General features: G+C 45.9%; 1 protein-coding gene across 1 annotated transcript in view; it reads left to right on the top strand.

The window, feature by feature from the left end:
* The window catches only part of ADAM19 (ADAM metallopeptidase domain 19), an 80,527-nt gene that overhangs the window by 25,123 nt on the left and 31,476 nt on the right, over positions 1-23,928 (top strand). The window contains exons 4-7 of the mRNA XM_058544842.1: positions 5,805-5,883; positions 11,735-11,811; positions 20,830-21,022; positions 21,692-21,757. Of these exons, the coding sequence (XP_058400825.1) occupies positions 5,805-5,883; positions 11,735-11,811; positions 20,830-21,022; positions 21,692-21,757 (415 nt within the window). The remainder of the gene's footprint in view (positions 1-5,804; positions 5,884-11,734; positions 11,812-20,829; positions 21,023-21,691; positions 21,758-23,928) is intronic.

Here is a 23,928-nt window from a genome sequence, read left to right as displayed (position 1 = left end):
ATGAACCCTCAGAAAACCATTATCTCGGTTTAACAATTATCAAGATTTGCCACATGTGCACGTAGCTAGTCCTAGAGAAAATGATAACAATTGTATCTGTAGACACAAATACTTTATACTTTACAAAGAGTTCTTTCACATTTGTTCATTTTATTTGACAACTATTCATAGTCAGGCACCGTTCTAACATTTTACAGTAACCCTGTGAAGTAGATTCCATCATTCCCCCCATTTTATAGGTGAGAAAACTGAGGCACAGAGAGGTTAACCAGCTTGCCCAAGTTCACAGAACTTCTAAGTGTCAGAGCTGGTATTTGAATGTATTTTCTCATTTGATCGTCACAACGATGCTGTGAGATAGTAATTATTACTCTGTTCATTTGCAGTCTAGGAAATGGGAGGCTCAAGTGAAACAGATCTCGTATAAATTTATAGTGAACGTTGTCAAAGTTTTATTTATCTAATTAATGGGGGAACCAGCAAGATGATAAAACTGGTTTAAAAATTGGATAGGGGAAACATATATATATATATATATATATATATATATAGGTATTTTTTCAATAGTGAAAAAGGAATACTGAGATAAGATTGCTAAATCAGATACAAAACTGATTAATTGATATTCTAGTGGCAATAAAACCATAACCTTGGGCGTTATCTTTTCTTCTGGATGGAAATCATTTGCATCTCTATCGTATCTTACTAGGTTTTTACAAGTTAACATCTAATTTTACAGGGTTGTGCAGGAGCTGCCCTAGTTAATTGTACATAGTCTTTCAAAGCTGCGGGTCCCCCCATAGAGTCCAAAGAACCTTAGACAGGCCTCCTAGAGCCTACGATCTGACAGTGCTCCTGTATGACATTGAAAGGAACTGCTGTCATCTTTTGCCTCATTTCCAGGGTTTGCAAGGACAGTCATCTGGAGAGTAGTGCAGCTGGCACTCAAACCAGTGCTTTCGGAGCCCTGGACTTTCCCTCTGTGCCATGCTGGTATCGTCTTTAGATTTTGGGAGGGTGATTTAGGAGGCTAGAAATGGGAAAAAGAATTTAAAATGTTAAAATTGATCAAATTGACAACGAGAATTCTCAGAGCCTGAAAAAAATATCACCTGGAAAAACTATCAAAAATACAGATTTAGTCCTGCTGCTTCTCTCTCCCCAGAGGGAGTTTTAGAGATCCGAAGCTCAGAGAGGCGTTTGAAATTTGTCTGACAGGAAACGGTCCTTAAAGGGATGGTTCTGGGTTTAAAGGCTCTGAGCCTTAGGAAAGGTGGGTCAGGGCTCTTTCAGACAACATCGTGCTTTTGGGGTCTGGTTGAGTGTACAAACAAGTTCCAGACCGCCACAGGCAATTCTATTGTCCTTCCCTAGAAAGCGACCTTATGTTTTTTGTCCAGTATTTGGGAGGCAGCTTGTTTTCCCAGGTGGGGTTCAGAAGATGCAGGTTTTGCTTGAGGACTTTGGGGTCTGAGCGACCTAGTTTCACCCAAAGTGAGCATTCCAGTGCTGGCTGCTATTAGCAGACGTGAGGATCTTTGAGGATTTCTCCCTGCCTGTGGGCTTGTGAGCCTGGAGGGTGGGAGGCGCTTGACAGAAAGTGCTTTTCCTTCAAAGCCAGAAAAGGAGGGGGCGGGGTGGGAAATCTTGGACAGTCCTTCTCTCTTCCTGGACGTACATCACTCACAACTCGTTTCCTGAAAATCCTAATACACTCCAGTGGTGAGAGACAGCTTCCTGCCGATCTGCTGAGCCAGCCCCTTGTCAGGGAGGAGATGAGAACAAGATGTGGTCAGAGAAGGAGCGGGTAGGCCCAGCTGGGCTGCTCGGTGGCCCTGTGGCCCTCTCTCTGCGGGGATAGCAGTGTCTTTGGTCCCAAGAGCAGTGCCAAGGCAGCACCTGGGCATGTGGGCACAGATGGGCCTCGCATGGGGCACGGGGGAGCTTTTGAAAGCAGTTTTATCCATCGGTAAAATTGCCCAGATGGTGGTGATGAAACATCACCATCCCTTTTGCTTCTAGAAGGAAGGACCTTTCTGGCTAATATCTGCAGTCCCATTTGAGGAAAGGGTTGTTATTTCAAAAAAACTAGCCCTGAAATTCTTACATGTCCATCCTCTCTTTCCTGCCCTCTGCATTGCTTGCCCTTCTTGCTCTTCTCTGCATATATTCACATCTAAGAGCTAATGGTCTCCGTTTTATGACATCGCATATTTCCCCAATAACTCGGAGAGTTATTACTATAGATGGTTGGGCCTCAACTGCGGCCACTATCATCATCAAATTGTGGTTTGGACTACTGGTTCCTGGCAGTGCTTTAGTTTTATGTTTCTACCTTCCAAGAGAGACAGAGCAGAAAATGGCTTAAAAAGTATGGTCAGTACCAACAGACCAGGGTTTGAAACCTGCTCTGATACTGTGCCGTGAGATCTTGGACAAGTTACGTGCTCGAGTTCCCAGTGTCCTCAATTACAAAATGGGGAAAGGATTAGTACCTACCTCACAGGTGTGTTGTGACTTAACACTTAAATACATGTGAACCATTGTGATGGCGACTTTTCTGGGTTCCCAAGCACAGAATGTTCCAGGATGTGCTTTTGGGTAGCAAGACACTTTGATGTTTCTGCAGTTTACCTGCCTTAAAAGTATGTTGAGAACTTGTGGTCTAGGGCGGTGGTTCTGCATCAGAATCACTCGGAGAGTTATTACTATAGATGGTTGGGCCTCAACCCCGGAGTTTCTGTCTGCTTCAGAAGGTTTGGGGTGGGGCCCAACAATCTGCACTTTTAACTAGTTCTTAGGTGATGCTGATGCTGCTGGTCCTGAAAGGGTAGTTAGGTAGAAGAAGAAGTAGATTGTTCTGGGTAGATTCAGAAGACAGAATGAGGCCAATGGGTGCTGGTTACAGAAAGGTAGTTTTTGGTATAATGTAAGAACTTTCTCTAATTACTATATGTGGTCAGAAATGGAATGGGTGGTCTCAGGAGCTCCCTGTCACTGGAGATGTCCACTGCTGAATGGCCATCTGGCAGATTGCTACACAAAATAGAAGGTTCATTCGTTCATTCTTTTACTCATTCATCCACTTCTTTACAGAATAAACGTGTAATGCCTGACTGGTAGGTTCCGGGAGCTGGAGAGAAGCCTTGACTAAGGCAGCCGTGCCCCCTGCTCTTACAGACCCCACAGTCTAAACAGTTTGGCTAAATGATTTCTAAGGTCTCTTTCAACACTGAGGCTCTGAGAGTCCTACGATGATGGGGGCAGATGCTCAGAATAAGAAGCAGCAGAAAGATGCTCGCCCTTCTGAGGACATGTGGCCGAGAACTGGCAAGAATGTGGACACCTCTGAGGCTCAATCTGGATTGCTCTCTTTGCAGCGTCTTAATGTCACTGGATGAATGATTTTTGCCCCTAAGACTCAGAAGAGGCTGAGAGTGTATTTACCAGGAGTGCATTTCCTGAGGGGAAATTCACATCTCCCTGCTGGCACTGGGATGGACCATTAAACTCTGAACCCCTGACTACCCGTCCATTATGCAGTCTGTGAAAGCAGACCCAGGAAATGAACTGCAAGAATGAGCTAATTGCTTTTTCACCTCTCTCAAGTGATATACTGGAAAGTTAATGGCTGGACTGAGTTAGAGGGAAATAGGTAAATTCCATCAGTTTTTCTGGGTTCTTCCGTCATAATCCTTGGTATAAGCAGTAATGGTAGTAGCCAACTTTTGCTGAGCTTCACTGTGTGCCAGGCTCTGTGGCAAGCCGTTTTCATGCATTTTTTACTCTTACGACAGCCCTGTCGAGTAAGTGTATTATCCTTGTTTTTGCAGAAGAGGAAACAAAGGTTCAGAAAAGGCAGTTAGGTAGAAGAGGAAGTAGATTGTTCTGTTTAAGTAACTTGCTCATGGCCGTAGAGACAGTAAATGTCAGAGCTGGAATTGAGAGTTCAATCTCTCTGACTCCAGACCATGCTCTGAGCTTCTAGTATACTGAACAACTCATTTATTCACTCATTCATTCATTCAATAATTAGTTAAGTCATTCTTTTGTTGAATAAATATTCAGCACTGATATATACTGGTGAGCAAAACAGCTTGGACACTGTCCTCGGGCTTACAATGTATCTCCTTCAGACAAATGAGTGATGCCTTCCTTGGATCCTTGGCTGGTTAGATGCTAAGGAGAAAAATGGCTGGGAGACAGAATCTGGCAAGTTAGCAACTGACCCAAAGTTTCCATGTGAATGAGAGTTTCTCTACACAAGCTGGGTTTTGTCCTTTGCTTTATTTTTGCATTTCCCTATTGGGTTTCTTTTCTTCTTGTCCAAGGCTGGATGTTGAAGGGCTTGGCATAGTACAAGAGGCAGTTCTTATGGTATTTCCTTCTTATTGCTCTCTGAGGGTAGAGGGGAATCTGAGAGTCAGGAGTCCCAGAACTTAGAGCTGGAATTGACTCTTCAGTGACCCTAGAGATGCTTTTCAGTGACTCTCTCTTGCTGGGAAATGTCACCTCTTCCAAAACCAGGGTGGTCCCTGCAGATTCCTTTGGCTTTCTGAGCTGGCCTTGGCCTATATTTCTTCTTTTGTAAAGCAGTTTCAAATTAGGTTTTCAGTTTTCAAAATAAATACATGACAATTATTTTTAAAAATTAACCAATTTTCAGAAGTATGCAACTTTCATTGTGAACATCTGCAATCCCCTGAGATAACCCCCATTAACAATGGACATTTGCTTCTCCAGTAGTTTTCAATGCATGCACTACTGTGTACTCTTGTTACTTCTTTCATTAAAAGGGATTTTTAAAATACATACTTTCCTGAAATTTATTGTTTTTTCCATTTTAGGCCTCTTTTCATATGAGTACATATAGATGTATTTAATTCTTTTTTTAGACTCAATTTCTCTTCCATTGGAAACTTTTTGTCCCCTGACCTCGACTTTCTATAGATGCATTCTGCTTTTAATGTGGCTGAACTAGTTGAAGCATCCGTTTGGTTCTTTCATTTTTCTTTTAACTGTTAGAGCAATTCTAGGAACCTTGTTTGGTGTCGCCTTGCCTTTGGTGAGGGATTCTTAATCTGAGCTTCAAGGGGTCTGTGGCAAGTGAGAAACCAATGTCCAATTTTAGAAAAGCAAAAAAGAAAAGAAAAGAAAAGAAAAAAAAACAATTTGTTGGAGGGGTAACGCACAGAACACCCAGGTTTCGGGAAATCTGAACCGCTAGGTCTCAGAAAGGACAGGCAAAGGCAGCTCTGGGAATCCATGTAGGAACAAAGGACAGATGAATAGCTCCCCTCTGTTCAGTTGTTGCAACATTACTCCATTGGCCTCACTTGCATCGTGGGCCACCCTTGGCTAGGGCCAGGTGGGACACCTTGATTGACAATCTCACCAAAACATGCAACAGGGAAGAGATATTCCCTTAAAGAAAAATCGGTGTGCTAATACTAAAAGTTGGTGGATACCAACTGGAAAAAATCAATCAAGGTACACAATAGGGTCCATAGACCCTGGGAAATTTTGTGTGTGTGTTTGCGTGTGTGTTTTCCCAGGACCCGGAAAAAGTTAAGACCACTGCTTTAGTTGTATCTGTCGACTGCATCTGGTTGTGTCTGAACTAAATGATGATCCCTCCTCCTGGTTTTCTTTTTGTTCCTTAGGGCCTTCTGGCTACCCCATTTCTTCTGCATGGAGATGCTTGGGGTGGTTCTGCCTGCTTCATTTAGAATCACTGGCTGCTGTTCCCAGGAGGGTGGAGTCCATTAACTCCAGAGACGAATGTCTGTTTTTATTCTTTGCAGGCACCTTTTTGCTCCAGCCTACACAGAAACCCATTACACGCCAAGTGGGAACCCTCAAACCACCACGCTGAAATCTGAGGTAAGTTCAGGTCAGCAGATATCTATGAAGCAGCTGCCCTGTCCGGGTCCTACCCCCGGGAAGTGAGGAGATGTGTGATGAAGATGGTCCCGCCTCTGAAGGGATTGTTTCCCCTGACTGAAGACCAAGGGAGCGAGCAGGAGAAGCAGAATGGGAATTTGCTGTTTCATAAATGCACCCTCTCTTTGCTGGCTAAAATGGTCAGACAAACAGAATATTTTAGGGTAACTGCATCTGATTAAAACTGGTATAAATCATCGTGAAGCATACATTTTTGTTGCTTTATGTTAATTACTCACATACTAACAAAAGTGTAAGTAAAAGAAATGATTGACTGGTAATCCCGTCATCTCACCAAATCAGTATTTAATTGTTTCGTTTGCATATGGATGTGTAAGGTTTTGTAGTCTGCCTTTTTAATAAGATTTTAGGTTATGAAGATTTTTGTATTTTACTACTTTTTTAATATTGGATATTTTTTCCCCTCAAAGTTGTTTTTGAGTTTGGATGTTTGCACAAAGATATATCATATAAAAAATTATCTTTCAGATAGATACATTTTAGTTTGGTTCACCACACCCCACTGGTAGACATTTAAGGTAATGAATCGTACACTCTTCATGGTTTGCTAGCTTTTCCTACTGGGGGACCTGTTAGAATTTGTAAGATCATAGTAGTGGTTCTCAACCAAGAATGATTTTGTTTTAAATCTTTTTTTTTTTTTTGTGAGGAAGATTGGCCCTGGGCTAACATCCATGCCCACCTTCCTCCACTTTATATGGGACGCCGCCACAGCATGGCTTGCCAAGCGGTGCATCGGTGCGCGCCCGGTATCCGAACTGGTGAACCCCAGGCCGCCGCAGCAGAGCCCGCGCACTTAACCGCTTGCGCCACCGGACCGGCCCCTTTAAATCATTTCTTTTACTTAAACTTTTGTTAGTATGTGGGTAACTAACATAAAGCAAAGTAAATATGCTTCACAATGATTTATACCAATTTCAATCAGATGCAATTACCCTAAAATATTCCATTTGTTTGTTTGACCATTTTAGCCAGCAAAGGAGGGGACACTTGGAAATATCTGGAGACAGTTTTGATCTTAGTGACTGGCAGGTGGATGCTACTGGCATCTAGTGGGTAGAGGCCAGGGATGCTGCTAAATGTCCTACAATGCACAGGACAACCCCTCCACAATAGAGAATTATCTGGGCCCAAATGTCAATAGTGCCCAAGTTGAGAAACTCTGGATGAGAGTGATCCTTCTCAGACTCTGCGCTGGTGAGATGTGGTGAAGGGGAAGGGCAGATGGACTCCAGCAGGAGCAGCGGTGGCTTTCTGCCTTTGGGGCAGGCCATAATGGACTTCTGTGGCGTGCAGATGTGGAGGTGTGGTGTGTAGGACAGCAGGATGGGCCTCTCTGCCTCAGTGCTCTTCCAGCAGCTTCCTGTGGAACTTGAGATGCCCACATGGCCCATTCTTTAAAATATCTCTGCCAGAGTACAAATGTTTAGAAGACAATATCAGCCACTATCAGTCACTGACAGCTCAGATTAATTTATTGGATTCCCCTTGAATGGGGAAAGGCACACAGGACAGTTGAGTTTTGATAGATCTGAGAGGTCTAGAGCATAGTACCTAGGTAGCTGAGAGGCCGTGTTGGACTATTGAACATGAAGATCAATGTTGCCTTCTTCTCCAGGACCTTCCTGGATGGGGAAGGAGTTGGCAGTGTGGCCAGTGCCCACAGCAGGCAAGTTGTCGGTGTCTTCTCATCTCTGGGGAGGTTGTCCCATTGTGACTCCACACCTTCTTCAATGACCCTTGGTCGAAACTTCTCCTTTCTTCCTTGGTACCTCTGTTCTTTGCCTCTGAGAGAGGAGTAGGAGGGACAGGCCTGCCTCAAAGCCCCTAGCCATCATGCCCTCACAAAAGCACCCTCCTCTGAATGTGGATCCTGCACTTCTGTACCCACAGCTCAAGAATGGTTTCAGTGCACAAGTTTGCCATGAGCTCATGCTTCCTGCTATGAGAGCCCCCTCAGGCTGGCCCCATCCGCCGAGAAGCTGAGAAAGAATGCGATGACTTCATGACTCTTCATTTACTTGTTCTTTGTGCTCTTAGAATTAGGCAGAGATGTTGTTAGGGCCTTTCAGAAAGAGAGGAATGGGAGAGAACTTCCCCTCACTTTCAGAATGCCCCTCCTTCCTGAAGGTCTTGTGGACCAAAGCACGTCCTAGCTGAACTACGGGACAACTCGTTGTTTTCTTACATCCCCTGCTCCTAGACTCGTGAAAAGCTCCCACCCAGCCCCCTTAGGGTCCCAGTCAGCTTGCTTATTTGGGAGCTGAGGACTCAAAGAGAAATGGGAATGGAATAAACCATTTAGCTGTGCTTGACCCAAATGTTGAGGGCCATACTCTACTACCAAACTTGGCCTGGGGTAGTGGGAGTTCTGGGAACCTTATCAAACTCATCAGTCAGGCCTGTAGGCTACAGCCCTAATCTAGGTCAGGTCATTGGGGGAATGGGTCTGTGAATGTGTTCCAATAGAAAGAGTTACCGAGTTTGGGGTCTGAAGCCAGGGTGTTAGTCTTGGCTTTAACTAGCTGTGTGACCTTAAACAACCCTTTTGACTAGACTGGTGTTGAGTTTCCTCATCTGAAAATTGGATATGCTAAGATCTGACTCTCAGGGCTGTGGAAGGGTAAAATGAATCACTGATTTCATGGGAATTTATAAACATCTCTTCCATATTTTACAGATGAGGAAATGGAGAGGAGAAGAGAAAAAGTAACATGCTTAAGTTCAGATAACCAGTAAGTGGCAAGGTTTAGACTAGAACTTAAGTCTCTGCCGGTGCTAGAAGATTGTAGAGCTTTGACAAGGTAGGTCTTATGCACTTTGCTGAGACTGCTTTTGCTAGGAGAGGCAGAACATGGGGTCTAGAGTCAGGCTACAGGGGTTTGAATTTCCACTTTGCTGTGTGGCCTTGTGAATGACTTACAACCTCTCCAACCTTTAGTTTCCCTTTTCAAAAAATGGGAATAAAAATATCTACCTTATAAGACTGTGATCATATTAAAGGAAAAAAATCTATGTAAGTTGTTTATCCTTCAGTAAGAGCTGGATCCATGTTAGCTCTAATTGTTAACAACAGTAAATGACAGGTATTATTATCAAATGCGATGATGTGTGTGAGAGCCCTTTGTAAATCGAAAGGATGCTACAAAAGTCAGTCGTTATGCTATTTCAGAGAGCCCCCAGGCAGTGAACGCTGTTAGCATCAATCCAAAGATGGGAAGAGGTACAGGAATTCTTAACGTCCATCCCTGGATTTGAATTCTCTTTGTTTGAAGAAGTACCAGGATTTTTGAAACTATAGCTGACCCGCTTTTCTGAACTTCTTGACTCTCCATCATTCCAACAACTATGAGCCCCATTTACCCCATACAGGCCCAGCACCGCCTTCCACCCATGCATGATCCTGGCTTGTGGAGCTCAGGGTCCTGTTGTTGAGTTCTAAGGATCAGGGTCAGAACTTGAGCTCTTGATGGTGCACCTCCAGATCCCAGAGCCCAGGGGTAGGTGGAGACGCCATGTGACAGGCTGGCACTTGAAAGCAGATGGAATCTTGGCTGGAAGAAGGGTTGTGCCCCCCTCACCTTCTTTCCTAGGTCCTATGGGATGTCCCAGGCATGTTGGCTTTCCTTTGTGCTCTTCTGAAGCTCGGAATCCAACTTGTATAAAGTCCAGGAGAGTTTGATGCAAAGAGAGGGGCTGGTGCCTGTCGCTCCTCCTGACTTCGTGAGCTTGAATGGGTGGACGAGACACACTGCCAACCCTGAGTCGAGTGCCAGCCTGGCCTGTATCCTGTGATCTGGCTGCATGGCTCAGCTGGGTAGGATGTAGAATTGGTGCAGTTAAGGCTGAGGATTCAGCCGCTTGGTGGCCTTCCAGCTCCATCGGGGCCACATCTGCCTTTGACAAAGGAGAATTTAATGCTGATAATATGATCAGTAATGTTTATTGCTGCCTGCTCTGGGCCAGGTACCCTGCACCACTCCTTAATGGACGATATTCTCACAACCACCTCATGAGGTAGAGGCTGAAGACGCTGGAGGTCAGAGAGAGCTTGTAAACTGTTTACATAGCTGGTAGCTTGCATTTAAATCTGGCCTGGCTATGCCAAAATGTTTGGATTTAATTATTAGGCTATACTCTTGCCTAGAGCTGGGTGGGAGGTGGAGCCAGAGAATGTAGACGAGTGGGTTAGCTGTCTCCTGGGTCACATCCTTGCCTGCTGGGGACCAAGGAACCACTACAAGCGCGCATGCTCCCGGTGACAGATCACTTGGACTGTTATGTGAGTGAATGCCAGAGATTTCTGATTGGGGCTGCTCAGGCTCGGGGTACTGGGGGGGAAAAGAGAAAGCTTCTGTGTCAGCAACTACGTAGTTTATATGCTTCTTAAGACCTTTTAAGAGCCTGGCTCTGCCCTGGGGATCTTACCTCCTCTCTCCCCTGATCAGCTTATTTCTCTTGACCTATTTGGAAGAAGCTTGTAGGAGTGTGTCCCTTGTTATCACCCCCTGTGTGCTGGGGACAGTCCTGGTTTGTGCCCGTCTGTCTGGTTTAGCCCTCTCAGCAGTGTCCTGGTTTGCCTCAGAAATGCTCTGGTTACCCTACTTATAAACACTCTGCTGGCACCTCAAACTTTTATTTCAAGCCACTCTTCATGGTTTGTAATTATACCTTTGTGCGGCTTTTTAATTAAGATTGGCTCGCGCAAGACCATAAGTCCCATGAAGGCTGGAGCTGTGTGTGTGCTCACTGTTGTGTCTCAGGGGCCTCGCCTAGGGCCTGGCACACAGCGGTGCTCAACAGCTGTTTGCAGTCACGGAGGAATCCTTCCGTGTTGGAAAGACCAGATGGCTGAGAGACACGCTGACTAGAGACGCACTGCATCAGACCTCTGTGCGTCCACGGATGCAGGTGCCAAGTCAAGTCTGATCCAGACATACAAGGATTCAGGGGAGGTGGGGAAGGGAGGGGGATCGCTTAGTTTCCTAGGCCTGCTGTAACAGAGTACCATGAACTTGGAGGATTAAAACAACAGAAATGGATTCTCTCACAGTTCTGGAGGCTAGAAGTCAGAAAGCAAGGTGTCGGCAGTCCCTCCGCAGTCTCTAGGGAAGAATCCTTCCTCGCCTCTTCCTAGCTTCTGCTGGCTCCTGGCCATCCTTGGTGCTCCTTGGCTTGTAGTTTTATCACTTTAATCTCTGCCTCTGTCTTCAGATGGCCTTCTTCTCTGTGTGTGTCTCTCTGTGTCGTCTTTTCTTCTTATAAGGACGCCAGTCCAGTATGACTTCATCTTAATTTAGTTACATCTGCAAAGACCCTATTCCAAATGAGATCACATTCTGAGGTTCTGGGTAGACGTGAATTTTGGGGGGACACTATTCATCTCTACAGGGGGGGTCACAGAGGTGTCTCTAGTGGAGAGGCGGGCTCTTTAGAAGCCAGTGCCAACATCATGCCGTGGAAAGAGCTCTGAACTAGCTCTGAAAATCCTGGGTTCTCCCACTGTCAGGGAGACCTTCGGCAAGTCTCTTTGTTCCTCTGGGCCTCAGCTTCTTCATCTGTTCAGTGAGGATGGTGACAACTGCCTTGTTCCACCTCCCATGACTATTATGAGGATCAAATAAAATGGTGGCTTGGAAGGCTCTTTGAAGATGGTAAGGTTACAGTAGGTATATAATAAGCCATGGATCATCTGTGACCTTCGCGGGACATAAACTTTGCCATGCCCTTCAGAGTTCTTGGGCCTGACTTCCTCCTTTCTTCTTGCCAGGATCACTGCTTTTACCACGGGACGGTGAGGAAGGCAGAACAGTCCAGTGTCACGCTTAGCACCTGCCGGGGAATAAGGTAAGAGGCCCTGAAAGTGCGGGGGGGGTGGGGGGCGTACCTGGCACTTTCCTCAGGAATGGAATTTTCAGGACAAGCAGGGCTGGCCTTGGGCGGGGACCTTGAGAAGCTGTCCATTGAGAGTGTATGCAAGCCAGCTCTGAGAAGGGCTGAGCGTGGAGCGACCAGGGAAATCCTGGGGTTGAGTTTTCTCTTCCCTGAGGAACTTGAGGCTTTATTATTATTTAGGTATGGTGAAGCCAACAGAGCAGGAGATGACTGCCATCAAAAAGACAATTTGTTATACTCAAGATCCCAAGAGGAGGGGCCACGCCCTGCCAGGGGTGCCACACAGGGAAGCACAGGGGTCTTCAGGAGGCAGAGGGCGAGGGGGGTGGAAATGTGGGCAGAGCCCTTATTGTGGTTTCTGCAGGAAGGAGCAGGTGGGGAAGGGTAAGCAGGCTTAGGTTTGGCTAGTTTGAATAACTTCAGCAGGCTCTGGGGCACAGGGGCTGTCCCTGGTCTGGCACCTGGCCCTGGGGTGAACAGGGCCGGGGGATAGTGCGCAGGGGGGTAGTGGCCCGGGGGTGAGAGCCGCATTTGAAAGGCATGCTCACTGGTGAGTTGTTCACTATCTCTAGGAATTGGCTAACCCTCGAGCGGCAAGGCCCAGATGTCAAAGCATCAAAATATAGAAAATAAAAGACATGATTCATACTCTTGAGATTGATGAGTTTGAGCATTTATTCCCACTTCTCTTTGCTCTTCTCTGGTAGAAGTACTTGTAGGTGGTGAAAAAGCAAATGGGCAGCTGGTAGGAAGAGAAGGGAGAAGAAGCAAGGATAATTTTCAAGACAGAAAATTAACTGAAAAGTTCCAACTGGGTGGCATGTTAGAAAGAGAATGACTCTTCACTCTCTGAGTGAGACCACCTGGGTTTGAGCCAGTAGCAGTTTACCAGCTGGGCAGCCTTGGGCCTCGATGGTCTCATTTGTAAAACATGGATAAGAGGAATATATCCCTAGCACTGTGAGGAGTGAATGCCATAGATACCTAACGTTTAGAACTGGCTGGCACATTGGAGCACTCAGTAATCTCCTAGACCCTTGCTTGCTAGATGTGGCCTGCAGTGGGGCGGCATCAACATCACCTGGGGTCTTATTCAAAATGCAGCGTCTCAGGTCCCACCCAGACCTACTGGATCATAATCTGCATTTTATCAAGATCCCCAGGTGATTTGTATGCACCTTACAGTTTGTACCTGAGAATAATGTGTTCCTTGAGAATATGAATTTTATCTCAAATATGTTTCTCTCCTCCAGCCTGCCCTAGTGCTTTGCATATGGTAGGATCTACACGTGTATGTTGAAATAATAAATATCACTTATTTAGACTCTTCCCACTCTCCTCTCCTTTTGGGAAAGAGAAAATGATCTGAAAAACCTATATTCTAATTGCCTATACTAGTTGCCTGGGTTTCAATTGCCTGTACCTTGTGGTACCTATACCCAGTGTGTTGATAAACTGGTTCTGTGAAAAAGAAAAGGGGGAAAAAGCCCTGATTTGTAGCATCTGCCAATATGCTGGCAAAAATACTCCCACCATGACTAAAAATCTATCGCTGTGATGTTACTGAAGGCCGAACTGAGAAGGTATGTGTACAGTTGGCTCTCATGAGCCAGTAGGAGGTGTTTCCACTGTGTACCCTTCCTCTTTGTCAATTGATTCATTCAATGATTGTTTCTTTCCTTTAATGAATTAATACCGGGTGCCTACTCTGTGCCTATGCCCTACACAGGTGGAGGAAAGACAGCCATTAAAAAGTCATTTTCTGAGTCCTCAGTTTCCTCATTGTAAAATGGGCATCAATGATAGGTGTGGTAGAGAACGTTAAGTGCTATGTTAACCCTACAGCACTCTACAGATGTACAGGATTAATATCACCTTATAACACTGAAACCACGCTAAGACCCATCCAGGCTCACATGCAAATGCAGGGCTCCTCATGCTGCAGATGCCACGTGTTCGTTTGTAAATTGGGCCATGTTTCCTCTGTGAGTCTCTGTGGTGAGTCAGCCAGGGGGAATTAGGCAGGAAACAAGCTTTGGCTGGGAGGCCATAACAGTGGCCCCAAATCTCCCGCTCAAGTGACCTCGTTGAGCCAAGTCAACTGGCCTCCCAGTGGTGTTTACAAGCCCAGCCACCACCACCTGCAGTCTGCAAGTAAACAATGTCTGTCCCAAGAAGGAGGAAGGGGAACATGCAGGTGTGACTTGCTTCTCGCTGCCTCTTCCTCTGGCCCCTCGGTCTGGAGCAGTGGGAACTTGGCTTGGCCTCTTGTAAATCATTCCTGCAGCCGTGCTGACAGGGGGAAACCGGGTGAGCTGTCCATGTGTTTCTGTTTTGCACGCTTCCCTCTGGTGGGGTCCACCCACCTTACTTTCCCAGCCTTCTCATGGCACCTTAAGAAACCAAGGGTGTCTGTGGCCCAGCTGATTTAAGAGCTGGAGATGCATGCCAGATGGCTCAATTTGGACTCTGGAGAAGGAGCAGCTACAGCAGCAGCAGCCTTCAAACCCCTGTAACACTCAGGTCGCCCCCCCAAGACTCATAAAGCAATGCTGCAATGGAAAATCTCCATAGCAATTGCGCTTCTCTCCTGGAAACATGCTCCTTGTGATTGGAGAAAATAGGTAGGATTTATACCAAATGGGATCTTCAGGCTGATGATACAAATGCAGAGGAATTCAGCTGAGTTTTTAGATTGTTGTTAGGCCCCTCTTCTCTCCAAAGCGGTACTTTTAGGCTATTTTAATTGAAGAAGTAATACATGATCACAGTGAAAATAAATTCAAACAGTACAAAAAAGTGTACAGTGAAAGGTAGGTCTCTTTCTCCCTCCGGATTTCCAGATGCCCCCCTCCCCAGATGTGGCCGTTGTTACTGGTTTCCCATGTATCCTTTTAGAAATAGTCCTTGCAAAAAAAGAACAGAGATATGTAATATAGTGCTTTGTAATCTTATTTGGGCCACTGACCCCTTTGAGAATTGAGTGGCAGCCATGGATACCTATAAAATACACCAATAAAAAGATATGGCATTCCATTTCATTAGGGATGTTGAGCGTCCACGCCCTCCAAGCCTGTCTCCGATTAAGAACTCATCCTCTAAATGGCTATACGACTTCTTGCATGCACAGATGCTTTGCAAACTAACAGACAGTATAAATGTAAGGAGCGATGGTTATTTGTGAAGAAATCTAGATAGTACTGGGATGAAGTGTTCATGACTGAACCTGTGGGAGACACTGTGTTTGTGTGTGTGTGTGTGTGTGTGTCCCTAGCTCACTGTCTATCAGCAAGAGAGGTATTGATTGCAGTTAAATCCTTTTTTTTTACCTGATTGGTAAGTTGTTTATTTTTAAAGAAAATGCTTATTAAAATTACCATTACGTAACTAATTAGTGTGTTAAACATTCGAATAATATAGGAGTGTAAAACTAAAAGAAGTGAAGCTCTCCAGTGCTAATATTTCTCCTGTCTCACCCTTCCAACCAATCTTATTCTCCATCTGTAATCCCTATTGGGGTATACATAATTGTGTGTATGTGTATGTATATTTTATCCAAATGAGATTACCCTCTACATAACATTCTATAATTTTTTCCAACTTAACAGTATGTCTTAGGCACACGTAGATCTATCTTGTTCTTTAAATGGCTGCGTAGTATCTTACGTACTAATGTCTGGCAAGTTTAATTACATAAGAAGTCTTTCAAAGATATACAATAAATCATCTGTAGTGATCTATTCAATGTATCACTCTTATATTATAGCAGCTCTGTCCTCAAAACTCTGGGGCTGCACTCACTGTGGTTCCCTGGTCCCTGGACTCAGATTCTGTGAGAGAGAGGATATGAGACTGAGCATGAACGTAAGAGAGTGTGTGCATGATGGCCTGGAAGGGGCTCAACATTTAGAGTCAAGGGACCTGAGTTTGAGGTCTAGCTCCACATCTCCTGGCTGTGTGATCTCTGAGCTTTCCGCTTCTCATTTCAGTTTCTCCTTATCTTTGCCTTGGTGGGTCTGGTGCCTCCCACGGGCTTACTCAGTTCTATAGATGGTGCTCACAGTGCAGGAGGCTGCTGAGTCCTGTGAGTGGGGGATGGGGGATTGGGGCTGGCATCAGGGACCCACCCAGGAGTAATGAGCCCGGATATCAGCAGACTGGGATCTGCCCTTGGCTCTAACAGTAACTCACTGGGTGACGTTGGGTAAGTTCCTTTTCCTCTGGGTTCTGGTTCCTCTCAACTGAAAAATGAGGGTAGATCAGACCACAAAAAGGCCCCTTGAGCATCAGAAGTTCTGGGCTGCAGGGAGAGTGGGCAGAGTCTCAGGGAGGTGGGCACCTGGGGCAGGAGGAGGTAGCTCATATACATGCAGCCACTGCATATCTATCTGACCCTTTGCCAAGGAGTGGCATGGCCCTCTCGCCTTTGATGTGTGGGCTTCCTTCAGCAGAATAGATAATAAATGCTACCTCTGTGTCATGCACTGTGAAGAGTGAGCCCGCACAGGGCAGTACCGCTAAGTCATGACAAATGTAGAGTCTGATGTCAGACAATTCCTGGTTTAAAGCCTGGTAGATTATTACGGTTCTCTAGTGTCACTTTTCTCACCTGTAAAATGGGAAAAACAATAGTGACATCATTGGTGGATTTACATTAGGTGGTGAGTGCCAGCTCCTTGAGAACAGGGCTTTTTTTTTATCATTCTGCATCCCCATACCTAGAACATAGTTCCTGGCACATAGTAGGTTTTCAATACATATGTGTTGAATGGCTACTGAATAAAATGTTTGCGCCCTGCTTATTGTCTAATAACACTCAGTGACCGTTAGCTATTCTTTTAAAATATGGCTTTGATTGTTAGTAAACGTTGTCCATTACTTCAGTCGATTGTCATAGTGACCCTGTGCGATGGGAGTGTTATCGACTTACACAGTGCTAGTAGACACCAGAGCCAGAATTCAAATCCAGGTGTGTCTCACCTCTGAGCCCAAGCTCACCACTTGTGCCTTGCCACCCCATCCCAGAGGGAGCGCATCACCTCTGTGCCTTCTTTCCTCCCTTCTGTACCGCCTTTGAAGTTCTGTGTAACTCCGTCTCACTTGGGTGCAGACTAGGGGGAAGGAAAGGGTAGCAGGGTGGTTACCTCTTAGGGAAGCTCTGGATGTAGGGATGTGGGACATGTCCCCTTAGGTGTAGCTCTGAATGGACAAATTCCCAGGAAGTGGTTCTTGCCTAGTTCCTTAAAGGATGCACTTGGGCGAGTCCTGCAGTCAAACAGGGGTTAAACATGAATTGCCTGCTGCCTGCCTGACCTGCCCTGCCAGGGTTCCTCTGTACAGTTTCATTTGTATCAAGCTCTTAACAATGAGGAATAGGATGGAGAGCAGAGTGGAGAATAGCGTGTGAGGTCCTGGCTACGCATCCTCCTGGGCCCCTCTCCCGTGCCCCTGGCTGAGCTCTGCCGATGCTAATATTTAGCAAGTTAGATCAACGGAGGCTGCTAGAAGGATAAACGACTGGTGGGTGCTCAGGGGAGGGCAGCTAGCAGGACTTGGTGGGGGTGATGGGGGAGGGCCTGGGAACTAGATTCTCAGACTTTTCTCTGAGGTGCACTGTAAAGTGCTGTGGCCTGTGCCAGCTTCTCCTCCATCCTAGACAGTCTGGGAGGATTGCAACTGTGACACAGGGCCAGTTACCAGGGACCACAGTAGGGGGAGGGAGGGGAGCTGCCACAGAATCCTGTTACCAGAAGGATCTTCAGTGTCCTTCTGAGCCTGTGTTTCTCCAGTATAATCTGCCCACTCCCTGAAGCAGAATTGCGTGGGGCTTTGTGAAAAGGCGGGCTCCTGCTCAGAGCCTGGGCTCCAGGCCGAAGTTCCTGAGTGTGGCTGTTCAGGGAATTACTGTGGGACTTGTTAACAATGCAGATGCTCAGGCCTACAGAATCCATGTCTCCTACATCTGTATTTTTAATATTATCAGTAGAATATTCTAATAGCTCTGGGAGCTCTGATCCTAGAGATCTCTGACCCTTAGGTTTGGAACTCACTGATGGAGGCCAATAGCATAGAGGTTAAGGGCATGGGGTCAAGAGTCTGCCAGACGTTAAATCTTTGGCTCCAGATACCCATGGGAGCTTGTTATTTAATCTCTCTGGGGCTGTTTCCTCATCTATACAATGGGACTCATGATGGTGCCTTACAGCATTGATGTGGGAATGAAGTAAGAATGAGAATTCTAAGCACAGTGCCGGGCATATGGTTAACTCTCAAAAAGTGGTATCTAGGGGCCGGCCCCGTGGCTTAGTGGTTAAGTGCACGTGCTCCACTGCTGGCGGCCCGGGATCGGATCCCGAGTGCGCACCGACACACCACCTCTCCGGCCATGCTGAGGCTGCATCCTACATACAGCAACTAGAAGGATGTGCGGCTATGACATACAACTATCTACTGGGGCTTTGGGGAAAAAAATAAATAAATAAATAAAATTATAAAAAAAAAAAGTGGTATCTAAAAATGGAAGGTAGGCTGAATGCCTCCTTTGTCTTCTTATCTCCCAGCTGGTGTCTTACTTCAGAGGGCCTCTTGGGGAACGGCCAATCACACCTCAGAGGAGAGTTCCTGCTGCACATCACCCATAGCCCTCTGTAGATGGGGGGTATCTTTCTGACCCTCACTACAGGGCTATTGTGACCGAGGCAGTATGAAGTCATGGGACCTGGAACCACACTGCTTAGGTTCTTACTGCCTGTGTGACTTTGGGTCAGTTAATTAACCTCACTGAGCCTTAGTTTTCTTGTTTGTACAATGATGATAGTATTTGCAGGGATCATAGAAGTTGATGTGAATAATAAAATACTCAGCATAGTGCCTGGTCCATAGCAAAGGCTTGGTAATTTATAGCCACCATGGTTATTATTCACTGTGCACCAAACTTTTGTATGGTCTCTATTTGGCCCAGAGGCTTATTCAAGTGATGTCCAATCAACTACACTGGAACGTTCACTGATCCATTTGTGGAACTTTCCACTCACTGGGTGTTATCTCCACAACCACAGCCTGATGCAGACAAACCATCGGCTAGTTTGTGGTCAAGCCTTGTGTTTGCAACATTTGTAGCCATTGGGGAAACTAGGTGATGGGAGGGGCCTTGGTCAGCCAAGATGAGAAGATAGCTTGGGAACAGGATGCCCACAGCAGCTCTGCCCTCTACTCTTTCCTGTCTGGACTCGGGGGTGGATGTGACCCTTACTCTTTGACCCACTCCCACCCCCAGCTGTTCAGGGAGTACCTTGGGTGTCCCGCTGAGGGGCTGATCTGGGATTGCTGCGTCAGCCTGGGCGAGGCAGCCAGGAAGTTGTCAGGCTCCCTGGCACCGGAATGAGGTCAGCCAGGGGTGGATTCCAGGAACAGCTGCTGCTGATCAGAGGCTGGCACTGTCTCTCCTGAGAACATCACAGGCCCTTCCCAAAGGGCAAAACCTGGGGGGCGGTATCCCAAGGGGCGAGGGGCAGGAGTGGAAGCCGAGACAGCCAACGAGAGATATCTTGCTAATTTAGAGTGGCAAAGACTAGTTTGGAAATACTTTTGCTTTTGACCTCTCGGGATGGGTGAGGGCCTGAGGTTTTGGAGCACACGAAATGCTACTGGGGCCCCTGAGCTTCTTCCTCCCCCAGAGCCCTGAGGACATTCCCTTGCTATAGTATTCATCCCACTGTATCAAGGATGGCGGATACCTGCTACATGGGCCTCTATGCACCCTTCCATTGATTATTCATGATAGTGATTGATAGTAAGTCATGGCACTGTTTCTCACCGCGTCCAGGTAAAGCTCTCAGAAGCCTCATTGATGCAGCACTCCAGGCAGCTGCGTCCAATCCATCCGTGTTAGGGATGATAAGACCTTTTTGCTGTCTCTGTTATATACTCTAGTGATTTACTCCCATGTTCAGACTCTAAGCTCCCTGAGGGCAGGCACTTTGTCTGTCTTGTTCACTACATCCTTACAGGTATCCTCCACTAGCATGATGCCTGGCACATAGCAGGAGCTCAGGAAGTATTTGTGGAATGAAGGACTGTCTGTCCTCCAGTGGGCTCTGACTTACTCTAGGACAGGGATTATGTCCAGATGACATCTAGTATAGAGTAAGGGATCAGTGAGTGAAAGAATATAATGAATGAACATAACGTCTTTATTCTGAATTCAACGCTAGTATCTATAACCAAAAGAAAAGAGTGGTCACACATGCTTGATTGTGAATGTTCCTTCACTAAAAAGCTGCCTTGCTGACATGGGGTAGTTGGGGCTAGTAGGAAGGCCATCAGTGATGTCTCTAGCTTTGACATCAAAGCTTGTCTTTCCATTTAATTATGGAAAGCACAAAGACACTTGTCTTTCCATTTAATTATGTCCAGAATCCTGTTATTTTAGTAAATTAACATTTGTATTTACACATGGGGAAACTGAGGCTCAGAGTGATTTAAGAGGTTTGTTGAAGAGCATTTGACAATTTAATGTTGGCGCTAAGACCAGAACTTGGGTCTCTTCACCCCCAGGCCAGTGTGCTTTCTCTAATCACCATACCGTCTTTTTCTGAGTCCATAAAGTTTCCACCTGTGATTTGTCATATGCCGTGTTTGGATTTGGGAGGCTTTTTGTAGTCCTGATCCTACCGTCCTTTATAGAGGACATCCCTGGTCCAGCCTTTTTAGAACCTTTTGAGCTTCTCTGTGACAAGCTTTCAGTACCCTGAAATTGTGCACCACATTTCATATACGTGTGTTTTTCTCTGGAAGGGAAGTCTGAGTTTGCATCAGATTCTCACCAAAGGGTGCATGACCCCGTAATAAGGTCAAGAACCAATGATTAAAATCAACTGTATCATTTTGCATATGGGGAAACAGAACTGAGCAAGGGACTTTTCCAGAACCATGATCTTTGACCACAGGTTCTATTTCTCCTATCGACAGAGGACTGATTATGGTGAGCAGTAACCTCAGCTACATCATCGAGCCTCTCCCTGACAGCGAGGGCCACCACCTAATTTACAGATCTGAACATCTCAAGCTGCCCCCGGGGAACTGTGGGTTCGAGCACTCCAAGCCCACCGCCAGGGACTGGGCCCTTCAGTTTACAAACCAGACCAAGAAACGACCTCACAGGGTGAGTTTCTCAGTGCAGGAGTCAACCTGGGGACAGGCTTGTCTCCTCTGAGAACCTTTTGGATCCACGAGTATTTCTAAATCAAAGGGATATGGCCAAGAAAGAGGAAATCACTTTTTTCTTTTACTCTAAGTCACTATTGACTGTGAGATACCCTGTATTCAATAAAATAGCTGCTTTGGGGAAAAACACTACTACATTTAAAATACTCTGAGATGCTGATTTCAGAAACTTTAAAATGTGAGAAAAAAATATATGCCTCCCCTTTTGGAATAGCCACTTAACCATACACACAAAATGCTTGTATTTATTTGTACCAAAAATAGAGGTATGTGGTTTAAATGTTTTTTGGGAACTTGATTGTCAGCATGTTCCCTTCACAGTATGTTGGCCTCTGTTCTGCCTGTACTAGCCAGCCCAGCTCATTATGATTTAAGAATAAAGGATAGGACCTAGTGTCCCAGAGCAGCCTCCAGCGATAACCAAGATGGCGGGCATAGGGTGTATTGGGGGTGATGGCGACCACAGCTGGGCCTGTCTCTAGTGCCAAGTACAAAATTAGTAAGGAGGTCCACTGCTTATTAACTAGCACCATTTCTTAGCAGTTTTTTGAAATGAGGCCAAGTCCACCATTTCTACAGCTCTGATCTGCTTATATCTCTTTCTTAGATGAAAAGGGAAGATTTACACTCCATGAAGTATGTGGAGCTTTACCTCGTGGCTGATTATGCAGAGGTAAGGGGGAGGCAATGGGTTTTAGCAGAAAAACCGCTCTCTTGATAGCTTCCATTCCAGGCTTCGAACTGCTTTGGGGAAATGCTGAAGCAGTCATCTTTTTCCGGTTTGTCGTGTGATTTTGACCTTAAATCTGACCAAGGGCTCTTTTTGCTATTTTAAACATAGTTGGGAAAAAAACAAGGAAAAGTCTCTTCTAGCTTGATACATTAATCAGATAGAAAATCAAGACAATTAATGTTGTTTGGATTAACATTTCTTAGACTGGGTCTGAAGACCTTTAGATTTTGGTGCTTATTTTTAGGGAGTCTGTGAATTCTCTACAGAAATTTAAAAAATACTTTTTCATAGTACTAATAAGTATATTCTCAATCATCTGACTGAATGCAATTTTCTTGCCCGCATATGGGTCTATTTTTATAATCATGTTGGTGCCAAATGGGAACCTAAAGCCATGGTTCCCAAAATGTGGTCCCCAGACCAGCAGCATCTGGGAACCTGTGAAAATGCAGATTCTTGGGCCACACCTCAGACCTACTGAATCCTAAACTGTGCGGCAGGGGTCCACCAATCTACGTCTTAACAAGCCCTCTGGGGGATTCTGATACACAAGCAAGTTTGAGAACTACTGACCTAAGGGAATAGATATTTGGCCTTTAATTCCATATTCCTCAAATTAGACAGGTTCTCACAGGCCTTGGCTTCTAAGATTTGATGAACGCTCATCTCTCTCATTCTTTCATTTCGTTTATTCATCTATGATTTCTTGATTCTCTATTATGTGCCAAGCATAGACCCGCCCCTGGCATCACACAGTTTACCATAGCAGCACAAAAACTTAGTAGTTCCAGGTGTGATAACTGATAAGATGGTTTATTATAGATGATTAGAGTGCAGACAATGAGGGATCCAACATGGTTTTGGGAATGGGGGACAGCTTCTCCAAGGTGGTGATGTTGAAGCTGGCACCTGAAGAATGGGTTCAGGTCCCAGAGCCCATATTTGCCTAAACTAGCCGTATTTTACCTCCAATTCTCACTTCATGTAGTGACTCAACCACATAACTAAGCACATCTTCTGGGCATGGCAAGTCATGATGAGCTGAGCACCTGCCATGTTCTAACACTGCATGCTTGCCTGAGGCTCCCTTAGGACAAAATTTGTCACATTTCTGGGCTGTCTCATTATCCGCCCAGATGGTTTAGTTACCAGCTGCCAGAAAGGCCTCGTTCTGGGGCAGCTCTACCTAGTCCACAGTCCCAAAGTACAGATCCTGGAGGCAGTGCAGGGTAGTAGAAAGAACACTAGACTTCAGGCCAGAAGAGCTGACTTTGAGTCAGCTCTTAGTGGTGGGAGGAGGTGGCCCTTGAGCTGTCTTAGAGACAAGGAGTTGTTAACTGGGCAGAGAAGTGGAGGTGAAGGGCATTCCAGGCCAAAGGATCATCGTGTTCTGCTTTGAGAAGAGTTTTGCTTTTTAATTGGTGTTGATATTGGTTTTTCCAACAGCCTTCTCTTTTTCTTTTTTTTCTTTTGTTTTCTTTTCCAAAGACTGGTGTGTGTGTAGGATGGGGGAGTGGTGTGGGGAGCAAAATCTGAAGCTGATTTAAAAGCCGAGGCTCCATAGTCATGGGAGGTGGTAGCTGACGCTGGCCCTGCCCAACAGGACCGCCTGTAATGGGAGGGTTGCTGGAAGAAAGCTGAGCTCCTCCGACTCTAGGACATTTTTCCATTTAAGCTTTGCATCGAAGATCATCTAATACAGTGGTCTTGAGCCATTTTTTTTCCAGCCACAGAATCCTTTGTTCAGATGAAAGCTCCCGGGCCCCTGATAGTTAAGCGTATAGAAACACAGCTGCTCTAATGTAAAGATGGAGCGACCCTCCCCTTCCACCCTGCACTCTCCCCAGTGGAGTCTTGGTGCAGGGTTTGAAAACTCACTGGGTGTGAGTCTCTGGAAGCTGGAGAAGTGGGGGTGGGGTAGGGGTTGGACATCTTCAGTCTCCTGACCTCCAGGGTCACAGCAAACCCCCAAGAGAGGAGTGTCTGCCCAAGGTGTCTCTAGGACTGTGGTGTTGCCTAGAGCTGTCTTCTTGTTCCAGAGGACAGTGCCTTCAGCAACCCCTCACAGGCTTTCCCAGCAGGGAGTGATTCATGCAGCATGGTGGTTAGGG

This window comes from Diceros bicornis, chromosome 1, assembly GCF_020826845.1.
Source record: "Diceros bicornis minor isolate mBicDic1 chromosome 1, mDicBic1.mat.cur, whole genome shotgun sequence".
NCBI lineage: Eukaryota > Metazoa > Chordata > Mammalia > Perissodactyla > Rhinocerotidae > Diceros > Diceros bicornis.
This window is presented reverse-complemented; position numbering and strand designations above follow the sequence as displayed.